Consider the following 25,668-nt stretch of genomic DNA (forward strand, 5'->3'; position numbering starts at 1 on the left):
CACTCCCCCCATCATTCACTATGGTAAGATTTTTTGTTCTGATGATGCCTTACACCTGATCCCTTCGACACCTCGTGGTTGCATAGGCTGGTAGCACCTATTCTTGACTTCACAAGAGCTGTTCATTTAGCTCAAGAAAAGCCTACTGGCAGTCTACAAAAATAAAGACGTAAAAAGCTGTAGTCACAGGACGTTTCGGTGGTGACTCGATTCCAACCCCTAACAACCTCCACAGGAGAGAGCAGGGACCAGTAGGCAGCATTGTGATAAACGGAGAAAAGATGGAAGTTGCCGAGCACTTTGTCTTGTCTGAATCCACGGTTAATGTTCATGGAGGCGGCTGTCAAGAGACTGTGCCAACAACACGTTGTATGAGGTAAATCTGGTGTCCAGGATCTCTTTAAAGTGTTGACAAGCAAGGAGGTTACTTTGAGGAGCCTCATAAGTGTGTGAAAATTGGACACTGAATAGGAAGACAGAAGCAAAATCAATGTGTTTTAAATTGTGGTGCTGGCAAAGAATATCGAAATTACCCTGACCTCCCCCAAACAAACACACTCACTGCCATCGAGTGGATGCCAGCTCATAGAGAGCACTTCCAGGGCAGGGCAGAAAAGCCCTGTGAGTTTCGGAGATCGGTTAACTCCTCACTGAATACAAAGCCCTGTCTTTCTCCCTCAGAGCACCTGGTGGTTTTGAACTTCTGACCTTGCAGATCACAGCCCACCTAATGGTAGCCACTCTGCCCCAGGGCTGCAATGGACTGACAAATCTGTGTTGGAAGAAGCATGGCCAGAATGCTCCTTAGAGGCAAGGATGTGTTATCAGAAGAGAAGGACATCCTGCTTGGTAAAGCGAGAGGCCAGCAGAAAAGGCCCTCAACAAGATGGATCGACACAGTGGCTGCATCAATGGCCTTAAACATAAGGACTATTGTGAGGGGGACGCAGGATTCGGCAGCTATGGGTCCAAACCAACTTGGTGGCACCTCTAGGAGCAGACTGGCATATCTCCCTTTCTCCCTGAGGTTCTGCTGGTGGGTTCAAACCGCAAGCTTTCTGGTCAACAGCGGGGCACTGTACTGTCTGTGCCACCAGAGTGCCTGTGTAGATATCCAAACAAGGGAAGAGCACGAGACGCAGCTGATGCTCACTCCATCATCACTCCGCACCAATCTGCGAGTTAGCTAACATTTCGAGGAATCCCAGCTTTAGGAACAGGTTTGGTCTAGCACGCTTGGCAAACTAAGAATCCTGTAATAGGTTTATCCTAACCAAGCCAGTGTTCTGTATTAAATACAACTCGAGTTTAACCCTTTTTTAAAGCACCTTTTTCCATAAAATGCTTTTATTTTAATTAAATGTCAAAGGCTGCTGGTGAAGGAAAGAGGCCAGTTGTAAATGGGTTTGTCTGAACTCCTGAATAAGAAAAGCATGCTTCAGCTTTGCTATAATGGGTTGGTCTTTCTAGTTACCTCCGGACAAACGATGCATGCTGCTCAGGACAAAGCCCAAACCCTTGACCCCTAACTCCCAAGTGCCCCCCTGGCCTTCCAAGGGAGGAGGGGAGCACGAGCCAGTGGAGCACAGGCGTTCATATGGAGATGAGGAGCCTTCACACAGCAGCCCTGGAATTATATGTTCACACAGATGCCAGATTCCTTTCAGAAATGCTCTGGGTACTCGGGAATATAAATACTACTGAAGAATGATTTAAATTCATGATGAAGCCAATTTGATGGCACATTTCATAAACAGGCAGGATATTCAGCCTTGCGTTATTTCCGTTTGATGCGAGATTGCTGCTACAGCTTAATAAAATATTCCCTAAATGCCCCAAACAGAAGAGTTTTGTTATAAAATGAATAAATAAAAGCAGGACCCAAGAAAGACTCTGGCATCATCTACCACAGGAAATACTTGAGCAACATTTTCCCCCCTTTTTTGGTGGATAGCACTTTACTGCCCCCTTTTGCACTTTAACATCAGAACAGGCTTCCACATGGCTGCCTTTACTCAGAAACCAGAGAGACCAGGGAGCATCGCCCTCAGTATTAGGTTTATACAGAATTCGGTTACCAGATACTGCTGCTTAGAGTAACAAGTAATTACCTTAAGAACTTCAAGCAAGTGCACCACTATCATCTCATTGGCTTTAACCCTCCAAGAAGGAAGGTAGTAATTGGAGGCTTTAATGGACATTTTTTGCTTTCATGCGAATGGGTATATGTGTTGGAACAATTGCCTGTTTTCACAGGTGCCCCTTCTTTCACACTTTTGTAAAAAACCAAATATCATCTGCAACATGAACCTGATTTATTCAAGAACAAGGAACGCAGCATAAAAGCAGGTTATACAATTTGAGACCATTAAAGGGTTATAAGCCCAACAGCTAAGTGGGACTGGAAGGTAGAGGGGTGTGCATTTCAAACTTCACACCAATGACAACCAAAATCTCTGCAAGAAAGGAAAGATGAGAAGCCCAGATTCAAATGCACTGTGAGCTTATAGCCAACAAACCAGTTTAGCAACTCATCAAGGTGAAGCCTGGGAGCATTTGGGTCTCTGCTGGGCCTAGGTTGACATTTGGAAAAAGCAAGAGAACTGCAGACTACAGGAAATTTTATTTTAAAAATTCTAATCTGCAGCGATAGAGCTGGAGGGCCCAGCGCTCACAGTCCAATGACCTCAACTTCCAGTGGACACAGTCTGCGTGTGCTGTCGTGCACACCTTTATTTTAATGTAGTCCATCTCTCTCTGTCATTCTACAGTGACCGTACAAGTCAAAACAGTATTAAATTTCACAGCCTCCACTGCAGCACACTGGAATGAAAACCGACTCCTTTTGATGTTAATCTTATTTTTTCTCTCATTTGTGATACAACGCTCAAAACACTGGTGTCTAGTGTGTTTTAACTCTCAGACATAATATTCTCACCACTTAAATATCTGTAAAGAAAATAACATAAATTTTTAAAAGATTTTCATCTGTGCCATGGTTTCCATTGTCATGCAAACCTCCATGCAACAAGAGGGGCGCATGTGCCACAGCAGAAATCGAAAGAAGCGTCTTCTACTTGTGCATTCGTCATCTATCAATCCAAAGAAAAAAAGGAAGTGTGTGAGGAGGTGGGGGCAGAATGGTGCTGGAGTCACGGGAGCAGAACAACTAGAACACAATATGGAGAACGTTGACAAACTGTGGAAAAGGTAACTACAGTCACTGGACAACATGGTTAGAGGTTTCTTAAAGGGGAACCTAGCTACTGCGTAAAGGTTCACCAAAACCACAATGACAGAGAAGAATCATAAATTCAGTGTGATATGCAAATGCTACTGTGGTCTGTTCACAGGCTAGCAAGGACTAGTTGGTGGGTCTCTGCCATGACATTTAAGACCAAAAAAACAAAAACATGACCTCACAACAGAAAGCACCCTCACCCTCAAAGCATTGCAAAAGAAGTCATTCCAGGAATTCCATAGCTAAGTGTGGCAAAATTTAAATATCTAAAAATTAAGACTGCAATGCTCGGGTGTACAGCGAGAGAGTGAAATGGGACGAGATCTCATTAACGACAACCTGTCATCTGGCTCTGCCACACCAGCTCCATTACTGAAATAAGTCTTTCATAACCCTCGGAGACAAGGAGAGTTTGCAATCTTCTTTCCCAACTATAATTTGTTTGCACCTGTACAGTCTTGTTCAAGCCATGCTTTTAGCAAGAGTCTATAAAGGAAGGTGGAACTCTCTTTAGTTATAGGCGAGGCTCGCTCTCTCTTTCTCTCTCTCTCTCTCTCTCTCACACACACACACACACACACACACTTCTATGTGGCTTTTATATAGAAAGAAACATGAAGGGCATTTCCAGCTGGTTCGGTTCTCTGTTATTTTGGTATATGCGTTCCATCTCAGTTGCTCAACTGCTTGAGTAACAAAATTGCAGACATGAAAGACAGATGTAAGTCATAACAGAGCATGACTTGCCATTTTAAAACTCAAAGAAGTGGGGTTAGACTGCATCGCAGGGCACAGCAATGTTAAACTCTTGAACTGATTTTTATAGCTATCCTCCTTCCGCTCTCATACCTATCATTGCACTTTCAAAGTTTTCATGTCCAAGAATTTCCCCTATTTAAGCAAATTCACCCTTGTTTTAATAAAATGAAGAAAAATAAAGTCTCCCCCTTTGTAAGGCAAATAGCCCTGAGTCAGTATTTGCAGAGCCCTTCAAGCAGCTGGTACCTAGCAAGAGCTGTGTGCAGCTCCCATTAGAGAAATTAGTCAGGGAATCCCACTCCTGGCTCTTGGAGCTTATGTCCCCTTGAATCCAAGGACAGGGAGTCTGTCTCATTTCACTTCAGGATCCCTGGCACCTCCTTGAACCGGGTCTTGCAGGCACGCAGTGGTGTGCAGCAGTTGCTTGTGTGATCACAGAGTGAATAAATTAAGTAAAATGAGAAGAAATACTTTTCTCCTTGCTGCCAAACCTCGAAACATCATTCACGAGGCTGTGTACCCTGGCTGCTCCAGACGTTCGACGGGAGGAACATTATCGCCTAGACACTTCCTTCTTCCTGGGCTCCAGAGAAGGGTCAGGGATGGATCTGATGCGGGCACACGATAGAGGAAACATTTCCCTGCACTTTTCAGAGGCTTCTTGGCAGCCTGCAGAGTAGGGGAAGACAAGAGGGAAGCGAAACCAAACAGGTACAACACCGCCAGGTCTGCACTGCCAACACTGAGAAGATAAAGGAGTGCTTATTGTGATTGGGTTACTGACTTCCATACAGAGAATGGCAAAACTGTGTATCTTTTGAAAATGTGAACTGTACTATATTGTAACTGTGTGTAATATACACATATACACACATATTCCACACAGTTACTTTTTGTGTGCATAAATATTTTCTTTGCCTTCAGTCACCAAGTATAGCCTGAAATTTTGTCACTAGAAACAAAGTGACACTAAAGGTTAAGTCCTGTGAAGTTACTTAAACAGACTGCTACTGAACTGAACTGGACATGAAAAAGCTAGAGGCTGCATGGGGTCTCTGAGATGTAAAAGGCACCAAGATTTAATGGTTAGAATCTACCAGCTGCTTGGTCTATGGGTCAGTGGAAGGGTAGTGAGGGTGAAAACACAAACACACGAGGCACCACACCGTGGAGTGAAACCCAAACCCACACGGAAACCATCAAGCACATTCCGACTCAAATAGTGTTTCTGGGTTTTTAACTCGCTATGAAGTAGCCCTGGTGGCACGGTGATTACACACTGGGCTGCTAACTGCCAGGTCAGCGGATCAAAACCACCAGCCCTCCATGGAAGATGGGTCTTTCTACTCTTGTCAGGAGTTAGTCTCAGAAACTCACAAGGGCAGTCCTGTCCTGTCCTATGGGGTCGCGATGAGCTGGCATCAACTTGATGGCAGTGAGTTTGGTTTTGAGTCTTAACTCTTGATGGGAAGGAGCAGCTTCATCTCGCTCCCACTCAAGAGATGGGCACAGACGAAGAGGCCCACCAGTATTCGCCACGTAGCTTCCTTAAACAAACTTTCAAAACCTGCAGAACATCAAAAGCCAGATGGGCTGTACTGAATGAATCCACAGGCAAGAAGCCAGAATCCCAGTTTGCTGTAGAAATAGGCCTGGACTTGATTTGAGTCTTCTCAGCTCTGACAAGCTGGAAGCTGGCTCAGATCCCAAAATCCAAAATAAAATGGCATTTAATTGTGACTAGACTCTAAAAAAGATGTCATACTATCCACTTAGCTTGACACACACACACACTCGGTATCCAACCAAATGTAACTCTTCTCAAAGATCTAACCTCTTTTTCTCCCAACAAGGAATAAATTTTTATTCTGAGTAAGGGGGAAAAAAAGTGAATTGTCAAAGAAATAGTACACAATAAATGCATCAATATTACATGGTGTGAGAGCTATCTAATTATACTTTATATGGGCTAAAAATCATTCTGTTTTCATTGGTATATCAAAGATTCAATGGATCCCTTTAGAATTGGATGTCTATCATATGACTATAAAGAGGCCTGTAAATCAAAATGGACAATTGAAGAGGCATAACCAAAAATGTCTCCTTATTAACCTTTGAACGAGGACATGCTTAATTTGAACAAGAATGATTGTGAGGCTGGTGCAGGACGGGGCAGGGTGTCCTGCTGTTGTGCATAGTGTCGCTATGAGTCGGAACTGACCCCACAGCACCTGACAACGAATACTCCACACAACAGCATAAGAAAGGAGAGGGGAGCTCAAGAACCAGAACGGAACAAACAACAGCCCTTTGCCATCAAGTTGACTGACACACAGTGACTCCATAGGACAGTAGGATTATCCCATAGGGTTTCAAAGGCTATCATTACAGAAGCAAACTGCGACATCTTTGTCCCAAGGAGCAGCTGGTGGTCCCAAAGTGCGAGTTTGAAGCCAGTTGGTAAACAACGGAGCCGCCAGGGCCCCCAGAACCAGAACAAGCAAGCCTCTGGGCTACGGAGTCAACGCCAGCTCACTGCGAGCCTCACCCGGAAGCGCGGAGATGGCTTGTGCCAGCTCACAGGGGTCACCTCCAGGGTGCATCACTTTAGCTTTGTGACCGTGGGCATCTTAATTAACCCCTTTCTGCCTCAGTTTCCCCCAGTGGTATTATGAGAATAATAAAATGATCTGATTAATATGGCTGTGATTTATAAGACAATGAGTCAATATTTATAGAGCCCTTAGAACAGCTGTCACATGGAAATGCTGTACATGATATTAAAGAAAAGTCCACAAGGTGAGTGGGTTTCTAAGTAGGAAATAATATAATGTCTTATGAATGTAAAAAAAAATGTTTTTAATTGTTCATCCCTACGCACTGAATTTGTTTATCTGTTCAATGGTTCAATCTCTTGTATTGTATCCTGGCCTAGAATATATGAGTACAAAGTGGGTAAGACACAGCCGGCTCTCAGTCCATATTTGAATGAAGGTATTCAGGATAAGTGTTCAAATGAAAGCAGCAATTATGGAAGCAAAGGAAAGAGTACTTAATTTGGTAGTAAATGGGAAATTCTAAAATGTAGATCAGATAAGGCTTGCATCAAATCCTGAAGAATGAATATGTTTGACAAGTAAAGAAGATAAAATGCAACATCAGAGAATTTAAAAGGTGAAAATGTTCTGTTATAATTGTTGACAGAGATTTTCATTTATTCTATACTTAAATGTACTAGCCAGTACACAGTAGATAATTCATCTTTATTGATAATAGCCCACACATATTGCTTCTTTGTGCCAGACAGAGAGCTAAGCTCTTCAAACATATTTAATCTTGATGACTATTTTATTACTATTATTGTCCCCCTTTGAGAGATGAGACAACTGAGAGACAAAGGATACCAATTTCAAAATTAAAAAGCTAAGAAATGGCTAATCTGAGGTTGAGGTTGTATAAATTCCAAAGGCTTTGCTTCTAAGGTCATTAAGGTAGCACTCCCCCCAACCTATTGAACTGCTTTGCCCACTCACTCTGCCCTTCATTTTGAAAAGCAATCCAAAAAAAATCCATTGCTGCCCAGTCTAGCCTGATGCATGGCAACACTGTCAGCCCCACCGCCATGGAGTAGGTCCCAACCCAGGGATAATTCTCACACGTGAGTGACATAGTACAGGTAGTTATTAGCTTATCACAGAGACACTGCTCCTCAGCTGCCTCTCTCTAAAAGCCTACGGGCCTGAATGCACATGGTCAGATGTGTGACAGAATGAAGTATGTTGATAGATAAAGCACTCTGTAGACACTTGCTACGAAATACGTTTACACTGACTTGCTTACTCTTTTTTTCCAATTTCAGTTATTCAGTATGACTCATACCCTACCCTGCTCAAGATTCAAATTTCTGCTCTTTTTAGGTACTTTCTTAACTGCCCTTCCACCCCCAGAACCCAGAATGAATGCCATTCCATTTCTCTGTGCGCCTCCTGTGTACCACACCACAGCACCGTGGCTCTAAATCTGTTTGAGACCAACAGGGGTGGCTTCCACTGCCTACTTAACCTCAGAGGGTAAGTCTCTCGAGTGTAAAGATTCTTTTTTTGTATTCTCAAATCTCAGAAGTTGGCCTAAAAGCTGAAAAAATGGTGGCTGAAGGAATCTATGAATTGGGCCCTTAATGCTTCTCTGAGAAACCCTAGTGGCACAGTAAGTGAAGCGTGAAGTTGCTCCTCTGGAGATTTGCAGCCTTAGAATCCCCAGGGAGCAGCTCTTACCCCTCTTACAGGGTTGCCATGAGTCAGAATGGATTTGTTAGTAGTGGGTTTGGCCTGGTTCTGGAATAATCCTTCGGTTAAAAAAAGGGGGGGGGGGCAAGAAATGTGGAAAGGGAGCAATAAGCAAAGTGCCAAAAATTTCGCCAAAGACCACAAAACTGCTTTTAAACGTATATTGTTGTTTTCAAGAAAAACTGTTCTAGGGCAATGGTTCTCAAAGTGCAGTCGCTGACCAAAAGCACCCTGGGGTGTAGTGTGTAACACGTTGGGCTGCTAACCTCCAGAGGTCACTGGTTCGAAACCACTAGCCACTCTGTGGGAGAAAGATGAGGCTTTCTACTTCTGTAAAGAGTTACAGTCTCAGAGGGCAGTTCTACTCTGCCCAACAGGGTTACTATGAGCCAGAATGGGTGCCACAGCAGTGCGCTCTTTATTTTTTATCAACAAGGAGCTCTGAGGGTATAATAGGCTGTGCATTGAAATGCTAACCACAGGGTAGGTGGTTTGAACCTACCAGTTGCTCCATGGGAGAAAAATGAGTTTGTCTGCTCCTGGGAAGTTAAATCAAGTTTTGGAAACTGGACCTTTAACTCTGTCCTACAGGGTCGCTACAGGAACCCTGTTGGGGTCCCAGTGGGTTATGCTTTGGGTTGCTATCTATAAGGTAAGCAGTTTGACACCACCAGCCCACTCCATGGGAGAAATACGAGACTTTCTACTCCTGTAAAAAGTAAAAGTCTTAGAAATCTACAGAGCCAGTATTACTTTGCTTAGGAGTCTACTGGATGGCAATGAATTGATTTGGAGGTGGTAGTGATGGTAGTGGGGAGGGTGGGGGGAGTGTTGTTTTGTATCAACAATAACAGCAGGAGCTTCTTGGAAATGTAAATGTGGAAGTCCCACCTTAGCCTTCAGCACTCAAGCTCTCCCCATGCCCTAGATAAAGGACCACCAATCAAGAGAGCATATCATCAGATGGTGCAGTAAGACAACATAAACAACGGGAAACACATATCTGGTCTGTTCATTCAATAATACTGATTGGATGTAAGTGCCAAAAGCAAAAACCAAGCTCATTGCCACCAAGTTAATTCTGATTCACAGAGACCCTATAGCCCCACTACTACACAGAGAGTGCTGAAATAAAATACAATTCCTGTCCTTGCCTTTTAAGGATAGGAGAGTGATGTATGGATTAACACTTGCATATGAATCATGACAGTGCAGTGTAAAATACCCTTTCTATACACAAGGTATCTTAACTCAAGTGCTTTGGGATTAGAGAGGAAGGATTTAAAGAAATCGCGTTCAATCTACATTATAAAGAGAGGGAGTTCACTTAGAGAAAGTGGTGACCTTTATTGGCAAGAGGTCCCTAACATGGCAGAAAGATAGGTGTTCCAATCCTGTGGAGATTTCCTCTTGGAAGCCCACAAGGGGCAGTCCTGCCCTCTCCTGAAGGGTTGGCAGGAATCTGAATGGATTTGAAGGCAGTGAGTCTCCTCTGCTCCCTTACATGATTTATTTTCCTATAGAAAAGGGTTAACTTACAACCTATGACAAATTTATTTTTTACCTGAAAGGTATAGTTCTGGTAGTTACGTGGGGAACTGCGTTTTCTAACGTGTTCCACAGTTAAGATACAATCTCAGCTGGCCTTGACAATTCCGATTCAGGACAAACATTTTCAGGCCACAGTAAGCCAGGTTAGCTGGTGGAAAGTGCACAGCTGGTGAAATTCTGAAGGAGCTCCTCAGCCCCCACAGATGTTGTACGGGGACATGTTAAAGAATTTTCTGGTTCTGGAGTCTGCTCTGAGAGTCTATGATGTGCACAGAAAGTGAGGCATTTATTTGGCAGGGATCGCAGACCGAGGAGCAAAAGGAAAATGGGCGGGATCATAGAAAGCTGCACCCAAACCACCAACATACCACTGCCACGCAGGCTAAAGGTTGACGATGAACTATAATCACTTCCTCTTCTTTAACACAAACATAATGAACCTACAGGCTTCAAGCAGTTGGGTAGCTCTCAACTATTTTGCGGTGTGAAGAAAGGTATGCGTGAGATGGAGATCATGACGTCAAGGGCAGTTGGGGCTGCAAGTTAGCAAGTATCATAGGGGTAATATAAATAAGAGTAATATAAATACTTAAAAGTGAATGCAAGCAACCCACGAAATAGGCTGGATTTTTAAATGTGCTACATACAGGATACAGGGCAAAGGTATAGTACCGGAAACAGTGACGTTTTCAAAGTACAGGAGAATACCAACTGTTCACTCAAAACATTCTTGTCACTAGGGTTAGTGTTACTCAGGGCAGTGAACTTCACAGTAAAAACCTTCCCCACTACCACCGTGGCCCTCCTCCTGTGTCAGAATATAGAGAATCCTTAGAATGGTTTATGTTGAATTTTAGTAATAGACTCTGTGCTAAACAGAATTGTAAATTGCTTCAGATGTTAGTTATCATATAATACTAAGGGCAAAGTTCTTTCAAAAGTGCTTTTTACATTGAAGTATACCATTATAGTAACGGTGAGGAGGTCATTTCTTATTTTAGTTTTTCCTTTAATTACTATCTTATTCTCCAAAAAAAAAAAAAGTTATTGCTATAGGTTCACCAATACTGATTACTACAACCTTACAGCAAAATCACCAGGAATCTTGACACAATCAGCTGCTATAAAAACACCCACCCAAAGCAACAAAAACAAAGACATCATTTATAGAGTGAGCAGATAAAACCATGTGATTCAAAGTATCACTGCAAGTGGGTTATGACAGTCCTGACCAGAGTGAATTAGAAAGTGCAAAAAGTAAATCAGCATAGAATTTGAGCCCAGGTGAGCTGAGTTTATGGAGCTCTGGTGGAGTAGTGGGTTGCTAACATGTTGTGTTGCTAACATCAAGGTCAGCAGTTCAAACCTACCCACAGCCCCTTGGGAGAGTGATGAGGTTGTCGGTTCCCATAAAGATTTTTCACCTCTGAATCCCTGCAGAGAGGTCCATAAGGTTGGAATCAATCAGATGGCATGGATAAACTGGGCTTACCAAAAATGGTTTTGCTCTGATAAATTAAGGGATTTAAAAAATAAAAAAAAAAGAAAGAAATAATCTATTTCTACTGAAATACTGCACAAACATTTTGTAGACATGCTGGTGTCACTACCCCCCCACCAAAGTGTCTGTCACCCAGTGTAGTCTGCACCCCCTGCACCCACCTAGTGATTGACAGCACTCTGAATGTGTGCCCTGCACTGAGGAGTTTGAAATTTTACCTATTCATGCTTTTGAGAACGGAAATAGCAAGCGATTAATAATTCACTGCTGCCCATTTCGTTTAGAGAATTACGAAGAGACGACAGAAACAACTTGTTTTTCTGTAATACACAGCTTTTTCAAAAGTTTTTTTCTTTTTAAATCAGCTAGTATGCATTCACCAACCACAAAATGCTTTGGGATTCAAAGTGCATATGTGAATTTATACATTAAAAAGGAAAATGTTTTAATAGTTTAGAGCCACCGCTGACTCTGCAGGAGCAACCGAAATGGGTCCACCTGGCATTCAGTGTCCCTGGAAAACATTTCCTGATCGATCCCCTATTCCTCTTACTGGAGTGCTGGGCACGCCACCCTACCTGTCACCCTGGGGAGTAAGTTAACACAGGTAGAAAGAAAGCTGCACATCAGCCTATGGATAGTAAACAAATGGCGTGGATTCCTAGCATTACTTCTTTAATCACTTTAACCCTAGTTGTAATAGAAAGCTGGAGGCCAGGGCAATTCAGCTTCTCCTTTTGTCATTTGCCTGCTATAAATATGCACCAGTCTGCATTTGAAAAGCTGAAGGAGGCAGCAAGCTTGCTGGACATTTATCATGCTCTGTTCCCTGTTAACAAGCAAATACTTTAGTTGAATGGGCCATTAGCAATCATTGTCAAATGTAGAATGCAAGGTGCCTGGATGTGACCAGCTTATAAATTAGGGGTGTCCCTTCTCTCCGATGAAGCTAGACAAACGAAAAGGATCTTTTGATAGAGCTTACTGATGGGAGGGAAACCCATCAGGCCCCACATATGGCCAGGCTACATGCAATCATTTTAAGAGGTGTTTGACCTATAAAGCAGTAAGGAAATGTGGCAATCTAGAAAGCGCCCATGTGGCTGTTAAGAATCCCCCTTTGTAAAGCACGTCCAAGATCCACTCCATCAAGAAAGACTCAGTGTTTGCAGGCTTCCGTATTTTCAACGTCTCAAGAGTTCAGCCTCCCCCAAAGAAACGCTGAGACCTTTCTGTAACAGCAAATAGGCAATAAAGCAAATATTTCCTTTCTGGCTTGACCAACTGCGGATGCAACGCTGCGTGGAACCCAACCGTGGATTCAATGACTTACTTTGTTTAAGGGCTAAAATGGAAAGTGTGGAAGGCACAACAAAAGTCCAACTTATTTACAAGGTTGTTCGGGACAGAAGGCGGTCAGTCACAGGATGCTGGATTTCTTTATTTTCTGATACTTTTATAGCTGTGGAGCACAACCAGCCCAGTAATTCCCAAGAAGGCAGGCGGCCCATTCAGTTGGACACAAAGGTTAAAAAGAGGCACTTAAGAGCAGACTACCATCTAGAGTAAGCCCACTGGTTTACGTGGTAATTAGATTACTACTCATTTGAAATTGTAACTGAATTTTCCTCTTTATTGATCTTATTACTTTGTTTTTCCAGGGTGGGAAAGGCAAAACTCACACAAGAGTTATCTGGCTGAAGGAGAGGGACAATATGTCATGTTTATCTTCCAGTCTCTCATGCAGGGAGAGACAAGCTGAGTCTGAAAGATGGCTGAAATCAAAAGGTCTGTTTTCTTTTCAGATAACCTCGGCCCTACCTACCCCTCTGGTCTCTGTTTCTTCCCAGCACATCCCTGCCTGAAGCCCAAATAGATTAAGGCTAGGATGGCGAAGTGCAGTTAATCCTACAGAATGGCTGCCGCTGTTAGGCCAGGGGTTAAAAAGGAAAATCTTCCAGGCCCTAACAACTGCACTGATCTGAAGTTTTAATCAGGCCCAATCTCAAGATATATATATATATGGCCATCAATGAAATCTACCTTTGCCATATTATCCACCACCAATGAGCAAGAACTGAGCAGCTTTTCTTTACTGCTTTAACCATCCCAGGCCACAAGTAAGCCTTTCATACTTTCTCATCCTAGTTTCCAAGTCTGTGTGGTTCTCACATAATACCCAACAGCCTGGAGCAAGGGCTTCCATTCCTACACCCTTTCAGAGACGTGTCATTTCCACCATCAAGCTAATCTATATGTTGCCATGGCTCCAGTCTTTATCTGCCTTTACATCTTATGAACTGCATGGATTTACCACATTATTTTTATCTGAAAGACAGAAAATGGTGGTTTTATTGCCATACAATCAGATTACTGCTGCTAGTTTCTCTATGCCTTTTTACCATACTTCAATCAAAAGGGATCAGTTTCTTTATACTCTGCCCTTGATTTACATTACATCTGTAAAGACCTAGTCTGGGTTGTAATCCCCTTATTAACTATGACCAGGGTTGATTTGCCTAAAAATAAAAGCAAATTGTGTCAGCCCCTTTCACTTTGTTTTTGATTCGGAACTACAAAATGGATTACTAAAGAAATCTTCAGAGTTCACACGGCTAGTATAGTACTGAATTTAAAATGAGAATTAAACAAGTTAAACAGGGGAGCCACGTCAACGGTTTACATTTTCCATCATGGGAGAAGGGGTGAATTGCTTATGTCTTTGTATTCTTTGGCTTTATGGAGACAATGAAGCCACAGGAGTTTTTCCAAGCTGTTCGAACACTGTCCCATTTGCCATCCTTCCTTCTTTGCTTTTCTTATATTCCTCCCCCAAGCCCATTCTAATTCCCTCCTGGAAAGGGGGGGGGGAGGGCTGAAAAGGGGGCCCTGAAAGAGCTAATTCCTGACTAGCAGCTTATAGTTCTATGGGTCCTGCATATTTTAATCAAAATATTTTAAACAGTTGAACACTCCTATTTAAGACTCCACTCCGCTACACAAAGGGTGAGCTCATAAGCAAATCTATGTAGATGTATGATAAGTGACCTGAAAAGCAGGTTCTTTATGTCAGCCCAAAGGCAGGCAGAGATTAGGCAGACATGAGTACCATTTTAATCACTATTTTTCTTAGAAGAGCGCGTCTCCTTTTCCTAATTTGCAATTAAATATTTTAAAGACGAAAGTTTTCATAAAATGGTAATGGCAGAGCCAGAGCCTTCTTTTTTTTTTTTTTTAAAGTGGGATCAGGGGCCACATTCTGTATTCCCTTCTTCGTGCCACTCCCATTTCTATGACGCATCACTGCAGTCATGCGAGGACCTCAAATAGTTTCCCACTAGGTGACCGCCGGCACTGACTGGGAGATGGCACTGGAAGTCATGCGTCACACTGAAGCGCTGGCAGCGTCTGTGTAGGGCAAGGTGGAGGAATGGAGGGCCTTCTGCTGCTATGCCGCTGAGGGCACTTATCACACTGATCCACCAACCAGAGGATGTACCTCATTAAAGTTCACAGATAAGAGGTTTAGAAATAACTACCCTAACTGACATACCAATGATTCTTCAGTGGGCTCTTCCAGCGTGCAGCTTTCACAGCTGGTCCCGGGCCTAACCGAGGCTCGCTCACCTGTCCTCGGACTAGATAGAGCCAAGGAGTCAGAAACATTCGGGATTGCTAGACTCATTTGCATTTCTCCCCACCAGCCCGACAAGTGTCAACAGCTCTGCTTTGTCAAATGATTCAGAACCAAGTGCTGAACAAATCATCTTAACCTCTAGCTCCCAGTTTCGGAGGCCCGCAGCAGTGATTGGAGAGGTTGGAAAGTGCAGTCCCAGCACAACACCTGGTTCCCAAATCAATTCGCGTCTCCAAGAAGGCTACTGAGCCTGTGGAGAGATACCTACAGCGTGGGCTCCCCTCTTTGTGCTCTGGCTGGCTCAGTTGTCCCGTGAAAGGACGGTAGTGCATTACCTACAGTTGATCATCCTGACAAGACGTGAGGAATGTGGATGTGAGAGCACCAGCAAGCCCACCCCTGGCGCTTTGTTCCTTTTCTCTCTCTCTCTGAAAACCGACAAGATTAACCCAAACGCAAACTGTGGAGCAGAGTTCAAGGGGCTATTCAATCAGTGGTGAATGTGCATTTGTTTACCTACAAAAATAAGAATTTCAGACACAATGGCAGGCAGGCTGGCTTATATACGTTACTGAATGGACTGTTTAAACAGGACTACCCATTGTAGTTTATTTTATCAATCTCTGACAGGTCCGTATTTATTCAGAGCCTGTCGCTTGTGCAGCCCCTGTATGATAGGTTATCTGGATATTACTCAGCCATTCTTTTGGATCACCCTAAGTCAATCAATAGCAGGAACTCAGTATTATGGAGGGAAAAATTAGATAGGGAAGGGAAAATGCTTTGTTAACTAACTAGTGTGTGATGTGTAGGGAATTGTAGCCTTCCTATCTAAGAAAATTAACCCCTCATTGAAGTTTTCAATAAAATCTGTGTCATACATCTGAGAAGCCCATCTCAATTTCACTTTGGGTGAAATTAATATAAAACTAATAAAACCAAGGGCCAAATATTTATTTAGGCTTTCAAAAAATCATGCCTGGGGAAGGAAAAAATTCTACTGAGATGTTTAGAAACAGAAGCCAGAGTTTGCTATTCTGTCCTGAATTAACGACAGCAAGAAAAGACAAAGCTTAACTAATCTAATGGCTATAACAGACTTAACTCCCCCAGACACTATTGATGCCAGGTGAATAATCTAGGAGGGCAGTTGCTAATGTCTTAGTATCTAAGACTTTTGATTATTCCATAAACTCTCAGGGATGGAAGCAGAAGACAGTGTGATTAGAGTATTTCTGGAGCCAGTGAATTTACAAAGGCTTTTCTGAACCCTGTATTCAAACAGCTCCCTATGTCCCCCACCTGCTAAAAGAAGCTGACCTCCAAAAGAAACAAATCTAATTACTGGGGGTTGCTTCATTACAAATACATTGTTCTGGCTCCTCCGACCTGACATGAAACATCAATGCATTTGATTACCTTCCTGCAACATCATCTTTACTGAGGGAAACTTTTCACTGGTCCATAAGTATGCAACTTCCACAAATAAATCAGCCCCCTGGCACCAGGGGCTTTAATCATCACCAAACTTAGAAAAATGCTCTTTCATATCATTCCTCCAGGAAGAAAATTTCTCATTTCTCAAGGTACATTCAGCTGCAAACTTAGTGAAATAGACCTTTTCCAGGGACAAATTATCCAGTCCTCCAGACAAAGCCAGTAGAGTGAGATTTTAAAAATAAATTCTACTCTTGCGGGCTGGAGCAACCACACCAGCAGCAGCAGCGATGCAGGGAGTAAGGTGTCTCCCAAACACTGGCCTCTAGTAGGTCTATCCATCCAGGGCCACAGCACAGGGAAGGGGATGGAGGTGGGGGGAAAACCCTAATTTTAATAATTAGGATGGCAAGTAAACATCAGCTTTCATCCCATCCTCAAGAAAAGCAAGTACAAAACGAGTGACTTCTAAATAATAAGCTGAAATAAACGTTGCTCTACCCTTTCCCCCCTGAAGTCAGTATTTCTAATTCTCCAGAAACACGAAGACTGGAGTCTTAATAATACGAGACAGACATATGGAGTTCGTCGCTTAAAGGGTTAATGAGAATTCCTTTTAATTCGTGTTAACCATAAATATTGAATCTTGAAAGATAAAAAGCGTCCCGAGGGAGCCCCCCCATCAGTGAAAGTGTAAAGCAGAGCAAACAGCGAGCCTAAGAACGGAAAGGTAAAGGAAGGGGGTGGTGGGGAGCGCGAGGAGGAAGGGAAAGTTTGGCGCCGCGAACACAGCGCATGGAAGAGTGACCTCTGTAGGAATAAAGAGCGCACTGGCCAGGGCCTCGCTCCCCATCCAGGTCCTGGCTCCCAGTCTGTGTCTCCTGCACACCCTACCGTGGGGCCCACTCAGGCGTGCAGGGCCAGAGCTTGGTGCCTGGCACTAGGTGCCTCACAATTTGGTAACTACTCTCAGCAAACATAACATCTGACTTAAAAGAAAACAAACAAGCAAACAAAAAATAAAAAACCCACACTGTTCGGGCTACTTACAAGGCGGCTGCATTAAGTAACTTTAGGGACTGTGTGTGGAAGCGCCATCTGAGGCATCATGCGAGAAACTACTCAGGTTGACTACTTTGACTTTGGCTCGCCTTTTTGATTGGGAATTCTTGGCTAATAATTTGGGGAGTTTTAAATTTTCCACTTTGAAAAAGAAGTGCTTACGATCCCTTTATTAGGGGGTGACTTCTAAATCAATCCGCCACCTCTTTGCTCCCAAATCATGCCCAACTTCATTCACTAAGGCCATTGGTCTTGCTTCTAGTATCAAATGCGTTTCCAGGAGCAGCCGATGCCGCCATACTTTACCCAAGTTTCCTGCGGCTAATATGCCACGGTTCTGTAAGGCAGTTTTTGAAATGTAATTCGACGTGTATTCTGAGAATGAGGTAACATCCAGCCCTACGTGCACAGATGATAAGTTACGACTACGATCACTTTACATTAAGGGGCGTATTGCATTGTCTGCATTCTGAATTTACTTTCTTGGCCCAAACGGAAAGTAACTCTCCGCCAGACCTGCCTTTCTTCCGGCTTTAATAAATACAACGCCGAATTCCTGCCCAGTTTCCCCAAACGCCTAGGCTTCGGGAGCCGTAGTTTACTGGCTAGTACTCCAAGCCTTAGCAGAGTGCGTCCTGGACACCAAGGCTGCAATCTGGACCTAACAAGATTGGGAACCACTGGCTTACACGCGAAGGCAGAAAAGGTCATCGCGCCAGGGGTCTCTCTGCGAAAGAGCCCCCGGCTCGCCTCGGGAGCAGGGGGTGCAGGAGGGCGAGGAGGGGGCAGGCCGCCCCAGTTCTCTCGGAGCCGGCGGGCTCCCGGTGCGCCCTCGGCGGGCGGCGACCCGCTGGGGGACCAGACACGCGAGGTACCCGGCGATGGCCGCGCCGCCGCCGGGGGAGACGGCCCCCTCGCCACGCCCGCCCCGCGACGCCCGGGGACCGCGCGCTCGCGTGCGTTTCTCCAAATGGCAACACCTCCGCCTTTCCTACCCGCCCACCCCAGCGCCGGGGCCCGCCAGCCCCTCCGCTCTGGCCCGGCTCATTTGTGCCCCTGCTTTTCGCCCCCGAACCCCCCACCCCACCCCGAGGCTCAGGTATCGCCACCGGAGACCTTCCGGGACGCGACATCCGATCCACCAGAGGCTTTTAGCGCTGCGGAGTGCTGGGGGGGAGGCGCCCTTTCTTTCGGGCCGGCGCTCGGGTTCCAACGCTAAGCGAGGTGTCTCCACCTAGTGAAATGTGGCGGCGGGGTGCGGGGCGCGGGGAACGGGCCGAGCGCCCCCCCCGCCCCGCAAAATCACCCCAAACCTCTTGTTCTGCTGCGCGCAGCCCGCGGCGGACAGGCGCGCCGCTGCCTCTCTTCCCTCCCAGCGGCGCGACGCAGCCGGGGCTGCGACTCGAGGGAACCGCGGGAGCTCGGCCGGGTTTGGAGGGCGAATCGCGGACGCAACTTACTTGGAGTTGGAGGAATTCCAATAGATAGGTTCTAAAACTATCGATCTGGAGATCGCAGTTCTGCATAAAACCATCAAAACTCCCCAGCAGTACTTCCACACGGAGTCCCTCCTCACGGCCATGGTCACACCACTCCCAGCTCCGCGCGACCTCCGGACCTCGGAGGGGCGGTGCGTGGGCCCGGGATCCCCAATCCTCCCGGACCGAAAAAAAAAAAAAAAGAGGGAGCAAGACCCCAAGAATCTGGAGCGACGGGGAGCACGATCGGCGTGCCCAGCCTGCTTCCAAGAGCTCACTGGATCGTTGCGATGCGCTCGCCCTCCCCGGGCTTCTCAAGGCGCGAGGCCGCGGCTCGGTGCGCGGCGTCGCGGCGGGCTCCGGGCTCCCGATCGCCGCGCCGAAAGCAAGGCGGCCGCCCGACTCTCGTACGAATCCAGGGTGCCGGACGCATCCACGGCGGGCGCGCCGGCGGGGCGAGCAGAGCAGAAGGCGCGCCGGGGTTTAAAAACAAAAGGCAAGAGGAGCACCGACGAGCCCGGTGGGAGGCGAGGAGGGTCGCCGGCGGCGCGGACACGGCTTCGGCTGGTGGGCGCTCCGCCCCGGAGAAGGGTCGCGTCGGACTATAGATCCAGAGGGGCGGGCAGCGCCCCGAGTCCGCGGGAGCCGCGTCGGCGCGATGCCATCTTCCAGTCCTCGGGAAGGAGGCGCCGGCGCTGAGAGGGAGCGCGTAGGAATCTTCTTTAATTCTTGCTGCTCCTCAGGAACCTGCGCCCCTCGCTCTCGGCCCACGAATACCGGGGGGGAAGCCAAGCTCGGTTCCTGCTCTCCGACGCCGGCTGGACGCTGCCGCCACTTTCCGAGCTGCCGGCTGCGGGGCCGCCGGGACGCGTGTGCGTGTCTTTGTGTGTGCGGGGAGTGCGCGCCCCGACCCGAGGGGCTGGGCGCACCACGGGCTCCGCTCCGGCCGGCTCCCGGCGCCGCCTCGCGTCTCCGAGCAAGCAAAGTCAGCGCCGCCGGCGCGCTGTCAGAGCGATATAAACGTATGGCCCCGCCCCGCACCGCCCAGCCCATTGGCCAGCCTTGCGGAAGCCGCGCGCTGGTTGGCAGATCGCCCTGTCCCTCAGCCGCCTCCATTCTATCGCGGCGAGGCGGGGCGGCCTTCTGACAGGTAAGTCCCCGCCCCCCAGCGCCGAGTCCCGGGAACCTGACTTGGGAGAGCAGAGCGCAGGGCAGGAAAGTACTCTGTGTGTTCTCTGGGCACTAAGTCACCAACAAGGCCTCACCCAGAGCGGCAGAGAATTGTCCTCTGCTCCGTCATCTTGGAGACGCTGCTGGGGAAGACGTTTCGGCAGAGGAGCGACTCGGAGTGGGGCGTAGAAAACGACTAAGAAAGGCAGGGCGACCCCTCTGCAGGCGTTCGGTCGCGCTCCCTTGCTCTCAGCGACGCCCCTTCCCCACATTGGGTCTCTCCATTCTTAACCCACACGCCCCTAACCCCCCGGCGAAAGTTCTGACGTCAGCACCCCACACAAGTTAGAGGCGAGACTTGTAACGTTTGCAATGGCTTTACTCTTCCATTTTCTTGACGATTGTTGTTTTTTGTGTATGGTCATTCTATGTTTAAGACTTTTACACACCCTTCCTCGCCCCTCCCACAGGCAACCACACCCAACAAGTTCCTTGGCTCCCTTTGCTATTTCTCACGATGCCTCTTAATGATGGGTTTCAAAATGTATTTTGTTACAAAACAATCAGCTCGGGGAGCCTACCTAAGTCAATAGGGCCTGGAAATGCAAAGCGACTTCAAAAGGACTAGGCGACGCAATTTGCAGCAGATAATTAGGGGCTCTCAACTTGTGTGTGAATATCGTCACCATCCCCAGTCTGTCAGATTTGGTGCCACTTTCTCCTCTCCACACCTTCCTGGTGGGCGCTGTTTTTCCATCCGTTCCACATTCCACACTTCCCCCCGCCCCGAGAAAACCCCACCGAGCCAGCTCTCACTGCACATGTAGTCTAGGCTTTCTCCAGAATTAGCTTCCGTGGGAAGCTCACGCTTACCTAAAGGTGACCGGGAATTTAGAAAGTGATACATGTGTGATATAGAGGTCGATGCATAGCCTTTATTTCCAGTGCCTAAAAGACACAAGTGAAGAGGAAGCAGGAAATTATTACTTTGATTCTCTGTTCAGCAAACTGTTTGCTTGACGAACCTCAGGGCGTGCTCAAAGCAATGATTTTCCACGGATCCACAGCGCCCACTAGCGACCAATCGTACTTTTCTGCATCCTGGGAGCACAATACCCGGAACGAGGATGGCGCTATCTAATCAAATCTGAAAGTACAAATGGTAATTAATTAAAAATACATATAGCCTAGAGTAGAGAGAACATGGTTGAAATAAGCACAGTGCAACTGTAAAATTCACAGCCTGAAAAAAAGTAAACAGAAGAAAATGTGTTGGTATTCCCTCAACGTGCTTTGTTAAAAATCCAGCCCACGCCAGGATTTGTTTCAAACACAGAAAACCGGACGGGATTCTTACCCATTGTATTTCTTCGTTAGTCAACCAAATTATTGATTAAACTAAATTTAAAAATGTACATATGGCGAAACATCTCGTTAAGATACTTGGCATTTTTCCACTTATTTTCTTTAAAATAATCTTTTAAAACTTTCAGGTTGTGTTTTAAGTATTCGTTTTTGGACACGATGCAGATTTCAAGAGTTTTAAAATATATAAAGACGGGTGTGTTAAATTTGAAAACACTATTTAAGGTATATACTTATATTTTTCCAGATACACCTTTAAGAGAAACTTTTTTTCCATAATCACCAATTTCAAAGCTTTCAATTTGAAGAATGAAAAAAAATTTTAAAGGCTCAGACGATATGCTGCTTAGGCAGTCAGAAAAGACTTCTAAAAAGTCAGAAGGGTGGGAGGTTACTTAAATAGAAAAAAGTAATTTTGAATAAGCTTAAAAAAATATAAGGAATTCATTTGAAATCTAACTTGGTTTAATGATCTTCTGAAAGAACTAAAACTGAGTACCTCAATACAACCACTCTCCCATTTAGCTAATGTATTTTGTGTAACTTGTGACCTTTCAGTTCTCTACATCCTCCTTCAAGCAAAGGAGAGGAAATAAAGGAAATTTGCATTGTCTCAAAATAGCAGTGGCTTCCAAAATGATCTCTCTCTAAATTAGATGTGCTCACATCCAAAGCATTTTACCTTGAGAAAAAAATTGAAGTGTAGATTTGAAAAAGCACTTCCTTTAAAAATGTGTATTTGACCCAGAAGAACCCTAATTTCCTATTGCGTAATTTTAGTGTGTGAGTATGCATGATTACATTCAATAAATAGGGAATGATAGACCAACTAACTATAAGGACTATGTGAGAAGCATTAGCAAGCAACTTAAATTTCCACTGCTGTCTTGGTATTAGTTTGGATAATTAAAAGCATTATTGTACATATATTATGTGTTGTTCCATATATATATTGGCAGTGCAGGCTATTTAAAGCAGATGCTTTGAAGCAGCCCCCAAAGGAAGCAGCAGGCACATCCGTTTAATACTTCCTGAATGTGGACTTTAATGTACAGGTCTAGGAGAAACTTGTGTTTGAAAATCTGTCATTTTACCAGGACCGATTTCAGCCCACTAAAAATGATTTTATTTCAGCAGAAATTTTGTTTACTGTTAAGAACAAATTTCTAAATGTCAAATAAAAAGATTGGGAATTTCAGGTGACATTGATTACAAAAGATATGGTTACAACAATGGGGTAGTAAATATAAAAATTGGGCAATTCCGGTTTAAAAAAATAGGGCAATGAATTTTGTCCAAGGAAATGCACCTAAATTGTTCTACTCCCTTTGGATTCCTAAGCATGTTTTGGTCTTTGGAATTTATAGTTAATCATTTCTTATATACTTCTTGAACATAGAAACATTCTATGTTGGTCTTAAAAATCATGTAAATTGAAAATTACTGAAATTTCATACTGATTGTTGTCAGATACATTTTCTATGTGGCTGTCTCTTCTAGTATTGTGTCCTTCTGCTTTCAGACATTGTAATTGATCTCATGGAAATCACATTTTGCCCAACTTATTCCTGAAGGGAAAACCTTTAGACCAAAAGTAAAATAAAGCCTTTTCTTAAAATCAATTTTGTACACATCCCTTCCCCATTTATCTGCTTTAAAATTCAGAGTATACATCGAAACATCTTCCATTGGAGCCTAATACTTATGATTTTGATAGAAAAGGCTTATTACATCAGGCTTGTGGTCTAAATCTATTTTTCTTGTAACAGAAAAGTTTTATTGACAATTCATTCCTTTCCTTTTGGATAGCATATTTTACACTGGTCATATAAATTTAGCTTAATCTTTCACTTTTTATATTACTGGATGCAAAAGCGGCATAATGGAAAATGCAGGACTAGGTCCCATTGCACATGGCTGAGTCTTATTTGCAAACCAAGTGTTTTGTAGGATCAAATTTGTCATCCCATTTTGTACTATACTGGAGAGGGTGGAGATAAATTACGAGCACATTGTTTAGTTAGGAGCCCTGGTGGCGTACTCAGAGAAGCTGGATTATATGAAGGCTGCGGCATCAGAGCTGGAGGAAGGCTTATTAACAACCCCCGATATGCAGATACATAATTTTGCTTGTTAAAGTGAGGACTTGAAGCACTTGTTGATGAACATTAATGACTGCACCCTTCAGTATGAATTACAACTCAATGAAGTCAAAATCCTCACAACTAGATCAATGGGTAACATAATTGGAGAAAAGACTGAAGTTGTCAAGGATTTGGTTTTGCTTGGATCTGCATTGTTCATGGCGGCAGCAGTTGAGATCAAGATCAGTTGTATGAGGTTTTTAATACTGGAAAGCAAGGGTGTGATTTTTAAGGTCTAAGTTACACCCGACAGAAGCCATGGTATTTTACATCACCTCAAGTGCAAAAGTTGGCTATTGAATAAGGAAGACCAAAGAAAAACAGATGCATTTGAAATGTGCTGGTGAAGAACATTCAAAGTACCATGGGCTGTTAAAAGAACAAAACTATCTTGAAGTACAACCAGAAGGCTCATAAGCAGCAAGGATGGCAAACCTTGTCTCAACCACTGGGGCTTGCTGGCAGGAGAGACCAGTTCCTGGAGGACATCAAATGGAGGGGCGCATACATAATTGAAGTGGATGGTGCTATACCTAGCACTGAGCGTTTCCTGAAAAGGAACCCTGGTGGCATAGTGGATTTTATATTAGCCCAGGTTAAGTGCAAGGTCAACAGTTCAAAACCACAAGCTGCTCCATGGGAGAGGGGAAAATGAAGCCTTCTGGGCCTGCAATTAGTCAGGTTCAGAAACCCACAGGTACACTTTGACCCTTTTGTATAGGATCACTGAGATGCGCTTACTCACAACTAATTGGGTTTTTGAGTTTATTAGTGTGAGTTAACAGATACGCTCCTACCCCCAAGGCCAGCAGTTTGAAATCACTGCGTCCTCAGATTCCTGTGATTGTTTCTTCAGCTACAGGAGCTGTTCTACTGTCACGGACTCAGAACCACGCAACAGCAGTTTGCGCACGCACATTATTTTGATTTTTATCTTATTAATTCTAATACTGTAACCTAACACGACTCTATGGACAGGAGAGAGGAATGAAATCAATAAGAAAAGAAAAACTTAAAGTGCTTGCTCTACATAAATTCTTTTAAGGGACCCCCCCAGATGGTAGCCGAAGGAAGTTAACTATCTCATATTCTGGGCCTATAAAGTCACTTTTTACCCATTTACACCTCCTTTATCAGCCCTTAGAACCAACGGCAATTACCTACACCTTTGTTTCCTTATTTTATCTTTATTATGAAGTGAAAGTCTGGAAATGATTATCACCCAAATTTAAAGAGAACCCATTCTATTCTGCCCAATAAAAACTCAGGTTAAGTGTACCGATTTGGAAAGTATACTCACACTATACACCGAGTGGTTGTGAAACCACTAGGTCAATGGAAGAAGGCATTACATTTTAATTTACTGGATTTATGGTCCACAACAAATATAAGCAGAATCCCAATGTCTTGATCCATACTGGTGGTCTGGTAAAAGCAATCAGCTGTTCAAATGTGACCTCTGGTGAAATGTTGAGATCCGATGTGTAAGTAGGCAGGGTGTGACTGAATTTGGTGCAGAGCAGGAAAGCAAGCAAGCACTCCGATTACTTTGTAAATAAAGTAACGGGCCGGGGTCAAGCTAATTCACACACAATCTCCCATTGACATTGCGTCCTGCTGGCGACCGTCAATTCGCTGGTGTTCTCAGGAAATGCACTCGATTCACCTTTCCAACAAATGACAAGCTTACCACAGAACGACAGTTGTCGTTTTAACAAAAAGCGACCTTTATGGTTTGGGCTTCAGCACCAATTCTGGATGAAAGCCCTTTAACTGCTTACTGGAACCGTTAGGGTGGCACAAATGGTTAAGCACTGGAATTCACCCAAGATGTCTCAGGTGGCCTGCAAAAATATGACCCCTGAAAACTCGATGGAGGTCAACTCTGAAATACATGTGGTCGCCCCAAGTTGGAGCAGACTGTGCCAACTGGTTTGGTTTCCCTTTCTGTACCACAAAGATATCACGTCTTGAGAATTTTTCGTGATCAGTAAAAGCACAAACAGGCAAGTGGTGTAAAGATAACTACTGAAACTA

At 44.7% G+C, this 25,668-nt stretch overlaps 1 protein-coding gene across 1 annotated transcript in view; it reads right to left on the reverse strand.

Annotated features, from left to right (window-relative positions):
* Nucleotides 1-19,260, reverse strand: part of EFNB2 (ephrin B2) — a 56,226-nt gene extending 36,966 nt beyond the window's left edge. Inside the window, exon 1 of the mRNA XM_004704296.3 lies at nt 18,935-19,260. Within this exon, the coding sequence (XP_004704353.1) occupies nt 18,935-19,056 (122 nt within the window). The 5' untranslated portion in view covers nt 19,057-19,260. The remainder of the gene's footprint in view (nt 1-18,934) is intronic.
* Between the last annotated feature and the right edge of the window lie 6,408 nt (nt 19,261-25,668).

This window comes from Echinops telfairi, unplaced genomic scaffold, assembly GCF_000313985.2.
Source record: "Echinops telfairi isolate 266 unplaced genomic scaffold, ASM31398v2 ScPeMD7_7467;HRSCAF=8505_1, whole genome shotgun sequence".
Taxonomy (NCBI): domain Eukaryota; kingdom Metazoa; phylum Chordata; class Mammalia; order Afrosoricida; family Tenrecidae; genus Echinops; species Echinops telfairi.